The following is a 5,551-nucleotide window of genomic DNA, read 5'->3' on the forward strand; positions in this document are numbered from 1 at the left end:
CCTGGCATCCGTTCCTGCCGGATCGTTAGCCATGAACAGTATGTTGTGCCTGCGATCAGCCTCAAGTTACTAAGAGTTAGTTTTGTTGTTTTGTACTTTCTGCTTGCTGTGAACTCACCTTCGTTTACTCTGTCTACAGTTACTCTTCCGGAACATTCACTCCACCGCTGTCTGGTCGTCTGTGGCTTCAGAGACATAATTGGATCTGCCCATTCACTCCCCACCAACTCACCTCCACTGCCAGCTCCGTCACCTGGATTCTCCTGCTTCCACATTTAAGTCTTTAAATAAATACTCACCTTCATTCAACTCACCTTGTCCTGGTCTGCTTCTGGGTTCTGCTTTAGAGAATCGTGACATCACATGCGTAGGTATTTGCTCTTTATCAAAATAATTTTGTTTAATTAGACACATGCTATGAAACGACTACATGTGATATTAAAACTATATTCATTATTTTAGCCATTGATGATGAATGTATTTGGATAACTGCATTGAACTTGATTGATCTGTCAATGAGGAATAAAGTTTGTACATTTATTTGTAATGGTCAACCTTTTTCTTCTCTTATGTGTAATTATATACAAAACAACTATGTTTTTATAATATTTAGTGTTTGTCTGCAGCTGAGGAAGACAGGAAGTTCAAATGAGCATCACAAAGCTATATTTGACCTATTCACTAACATGTTTTGTCAGCATAAGCAACTTTGTGACCTGCTAGAGTACTATAGCTTTATTGATCTACTGAATCATTGTCGTTTTGGGGTTATCTTTACAGTAAATATAATGCTTTTGTGTAATTCATGGCATTCAAAACATATTGTCACATTTACCCACGCGGTTGGATTTTAACATTGAGGAGGCAACAGCAGTTCTTTACTATTCTTGCCCAGAGTGAGGCTTTTATTTACTAGTGGAGATATAGTCGGCGAACTGTACAATTATTTACCAGCAAAATAACAAACCGGACGTGAACACTATGTAGGCCTCAAACTGAGTAAACTAGTACTCTCAAAGAAAAAACCCAGGCTCAATCATGCCTGAAAACCCAGCAGCATGCCAACCCGTTCCCTGTCCTCTCTCAAACAAGGTAATGCCAGGGTTTAAATACCCCTACCCATAATGCAACAGCCAATAAAAAGAACACATGATACAATGACATTACACATTATATATATGCATGTATTTACCTGTAAACATTGTAATAAAGGTGCTAACCATGCTTAATGCATAGAAAGAACATTGGGATATAATCATAACTACAGAAATAGAATATATCAATGTGCTTCTTTTAAAAGGTTTACATTCTCAATGTAATTATTCATAATTAGGTTTTAGATTAGGTGACTGAGGACATAAGGACATGTATATGTCTATTTATCTACTCAAAACATGTCACTACACCTCTACACCACCATGGGGACAAGACAATTTGCCAGCCACCAGTATTCTCTACAATGCATATGTAATGTATTGAAACACTTAGACACTAAAAACACCCCCCTTTATTTTATTTGAAATAAGGTTAATTGTCCAGCTAATCACTCTCACTTCTTTATTCCACATGCAGGACTTAGTCTGTAGTGGGTTGTCTGGTTGTGGGTAGGGAAACAGCTAATTATAGGCTAGCTAGTAGCTTCGTAAAGTTTTGGTCGCAGTGCTCTGAATAATATAGGTAGTTTGCGAAGCTTTGATCAGCATGAACATTCTAAAATGGCTGGGCAGTGCAACCAACTGACAAGTTCTTTGTTCTTCAAAGATATGGCGGGCCTTTGTCAGCACTGCCGACTGTGCTATTGGCACTGAAACATGATTAACATTTTTGGGGCATCTACAGCAATGTACCAAAAATATGTTCAGCAACCTGAAGAACGTATTCAGTGAACACAGACTCTGAACACAGAGCATGTTACATCAACGAAAAGCCCAGCTGGCATTTGAGAGACCTGAGAAGTCAATTTAGCCAGGAAGGAGAATGGAATCTGAAACTTCTCATGGAATAATTTATCCATTGGTTTCCTCATGTAAGCCTACTGGTTGTTTGGCACATTGTTTAATGTATAGTAGGCCTTTGCTTTTCACTTCAATGCATAATTAATTTGCATTACACACAGTCGTTGTGTGATAGGCTACTGTAAAAGTTACTATGGAAACGATGCAGCCTAGTTTTTCACCCCCTTCCTGCTCTCTCGCTATAGTGTGGTGTGTGTGTGTGTGTGTGTGTGTGTGTGTGTGTGTTGCTCTATGAATGGTCATTCACTCTTATTCGTGGCAGATTGAAATGAGCTACTGTCATGTAGGAAATGTAACCTCAGCTCTGAATATAGAATACGCACTTAGTTTGATTTAGTTATCTTTTCTGAAACTCTCCCACAGAGAGAAGTGGCAGCTTGGCTTACTGTAGGTTACGCTCATTGCTTAGTGTCACATTCTACAGAAATGTAGCCTATAGTTCTAATTATTGAAGTTCATGCTATGAAGCCTGTACAATTTCTGATAGCCTAGTGGTAATCATCCTGTCGAGCTGATCTGTGTGTGTTGATAGACACAAATGATGTGTAGGCCTCGACAGATATGGTTGCATTTCAGATACACTTGTAGTTAGTAATGGGGTGCATATCTTAATTGTGTTATTATACAAACAATGGTTGTTGATGTGTATGGCTACATTTCAGATACATTTTTGTACATTTCAACAGCACTAGGACCATCATTTCAACAGCAGTAGAACCATCATTTCAACAGCACTAGGACCATCATTTCAACAGTACTAGGTCCATCATTTCAACAGTACTAGGACCATCATTTCAACAGCACCAGGACCATCATTTCAACAGTACTAGGACCATCATTTCAACAGCACCAGGACCATCATTTCAACAGTACTAGGACCATCATTTCAACAGCACCAGGACCATCATTTCAACAGTACTAGGACCATCATTTCAACAGCACCAGGACCATCATTTCAACAGTACTAGGACCATCATTTCAACAGCACCAGGACCATCATTTCAACAGTACTAGGACCATCATTTCAACAGCACCAGGACCATCATTTCAACAGTACCAGGACCATCATTTCCAACAGCAGTAGGACCATCATTTCAACAGCACTAGGACCATCATTTCAACAGCACTAGGACCATCATTTCAACAGCAGTAGGACCATCTTTCAACAGCACTAGGATCATCATTTCAACAGCAGTAGGACCATCATGTCAACAGCAGTAGGACCATCATTTCAACAGCACTAGGACCATCATGTCAACAGCAGTAGGAACATCATTTCAACAGCACTAGGACCATTCTGGTCTCCTGAGTGGCGCAGTGGTCTAAGGCACTGCATCGCAGTGCTAGCTGTGCCACTAGAGATCTGGTTCGAATCCAGGCTCTGCTGTAGCCGGCCGCAACCGGGAGACCAATGGGGCGGCGCACAATTGGCCCAGCGTCGTCCAGGGTAGGGAGGGAATGGCAGGCAGGGAGGTAGCTCAGTTGATAGAGGCATGGCGTTGCAACGCCAGGGTTGTGGGTTTGATTCCCACGGGGGGCCAGTATGAAAATAATAATGTGTGCACTAACTGTAAGTCGCTTCTGGATAAGAGCGTCTGCTAAATGACGTAAATGTAAAATCTACCTTGTTTTATTAGGGCTCTAAAGCAAGATTCAGAAGGTAGTTCTCCAGTTCTCAATCCATGGTGGGGCACAACTAGTATTGCTTTAGAACCCTGATAAATGCTCTACCAATTGAGCTACAGAGGACCACACTTGCCTGCATCTAGCTTATCTATGGTGTAATCATTAGTCCAACAGTTGCAAACAAGTTTCTATTGGACAAATTCAGGTATGTTTATCCCTGTTTCATTCCATTTTGCTTTCGTAAGAAACGTTTTTCAACAAATTGGCGGAATGAATACACCCTGATCACACGTGAACAGTTCACTTTCATAGCCAAACAGTTTGTTGTATTCTTTCTTAGCAGTTACACCGGCGGGCCCCGGTGGAAATAAATTAGTAAAACCAAAAGCTTACCTTGACTTGGAAGAGTTCCAGTGTTAGATAGTCATAGCCAGCTAGCTAACATAGCATCCCTCTGTTTGAGCCGGGTATTTGAGTAGGCAAAACTAACCATTTGCATTTGCTAGCTAAGTAAGTGAAACTGAAAAAAAAATGACAAAATATCTCTCTCTCTTGCTCCTCCTTCATTTTTGAAGAAATGCATTTGTTAAAAACTGTTCAACTATTGTCTTTCTCTCTCTTTGAGTCAACTACTCAATACATTTTATGCACTGCAGTGCTAGCTAGCTGTAGCTTATGCTTTCAGTACTAGATTCATTCTCTGATCCTTTGATTTGGTGGACAACATGTCAGTTCATGCTGCAAAAGGTTAGAGGATGTCCTGCGGGAAGTTGTCATAATTACTGTGTAAGTCTATGGAAGGGGGTGAGAACCATGAGCCTCCTAGGTTTTGTATTGAAGTCAATGTACCCAGAGGTGGACGTGAAGCTAGCTGTCATTGCAAAACAGTGCTGTTTTAATCAATTATTTGGTTAAATATTAATGTATATATTTTTTTTATAGTTGTATCTGAAAAGGATAACTTTTTTAATGTTTCACTATTATAAAAAAAAAATGAAATTCACTGAGGGGGATGGTCCTCCCCTTCCTCCTCTAAGGAGTTTCCACTGATTGCAGGGAATACTGACTGGAGATGTTCCGCCCTCCAAGGCCCCCTGAACCTGTGTAGGGATATGATTTGGATTGGACTGTGACTTTTTATGTATTTTAATTTTGTGTGATGTAGTTTTTCCCCCTTTTCCACAATGGACATTCATTTTTTCTCTGGTTTACTAACCGAACAGTAGGTGGAGGCATACACATTACGTGAACGTCATTATACTAGATAAGAAGAAGAAGAGGTAGAGGGACCACCATGCCTAAAATGTATGCACACATGACTGTAAGTCGCTTTGGATAAAAGCGTCTGCTAAATGGCTATTATTATTATTATTATTATTATTTATTATTATTATTATTAAGAGGTAGTTAGTCCATCAGTCCAATAGATGTCGTTGTTGCACTGTGGTAGTGGGGAACAGGAAGTTCCGGGTTGGCGCGACCCATTGTTCAGAATAAAGAATGCGCCAGACGTGCTGTCAAGACGACAACTTTGTGTCTGTTTCAAATGTATTACTAGAGGTATAATAGCACGTTTAAACTTAATATCGAAAGAACATGTCATAACATGCTAGTTAACAAATACCGCAGGTATTCTCCCATTTGGTAAAGTATTATGTGTTATTTTTTGTGTCAAACCGAGTGAGTGAAAGAACGTGATAAAAACTATTTTATAAGTCACATAGCTAGATATTTGCGATTTGTCTGAGTGGATGTACATAATTTCGTCAAAGTAACTCAATAAAATAAACAATTTGAGATTTCTGTGTTCGTTTGACATGTTATTGGTTTTGTGTAAAAATGTATAATCTTACGAGCTGTTAAAATGGCGTCGTCCATTCTGATGTTCGTTTAAAGTCCACATAGAAGAT

General features: G+C 39.7%; 1 protein-coding gene across 1 annotated transcript in view; it reads right to left on the bottom strand.

Annotated features, from left to right (window-relative positions):
- Positions 1 to 5,551, bottom strand: part of LOC121556635 (ralA-binding protein 1-like) — a 54,914-nt gene extending 49,363 nt beyond the window's left edge. Inside the window, exon 1 of the mRNA XM_045219554.1 lies at positions 5,495 to 5,551. Within this exon, the coding sequence (XP_045075489.1) occupies positions 5,495 to 5,519 (25 nt within the window). The 5' untranslated portion in view covers positions 5,520 to 5,551. The remainder of the gene's footprint in view (positions 1 to 5,494) is intronic.

Source organism: Coregonus clupeaformis, unplaced genomic scaffold, assembly GCF_020615455.1.
Source record: "Coregonus clupeaformis isolate EN_2021a unplaced genomic scaffold, ASM2061545v1 scaf2472, whole genome shotgun sequence".
In the NCBI taxonomy this organism is placed as follows: domain Eukaryota; kingdom Metazoa; phylum Chordata; class Actinopteri; order Salmoniformes; family Salmonidae; genus Coregonus; species Coregonus clupeaformis.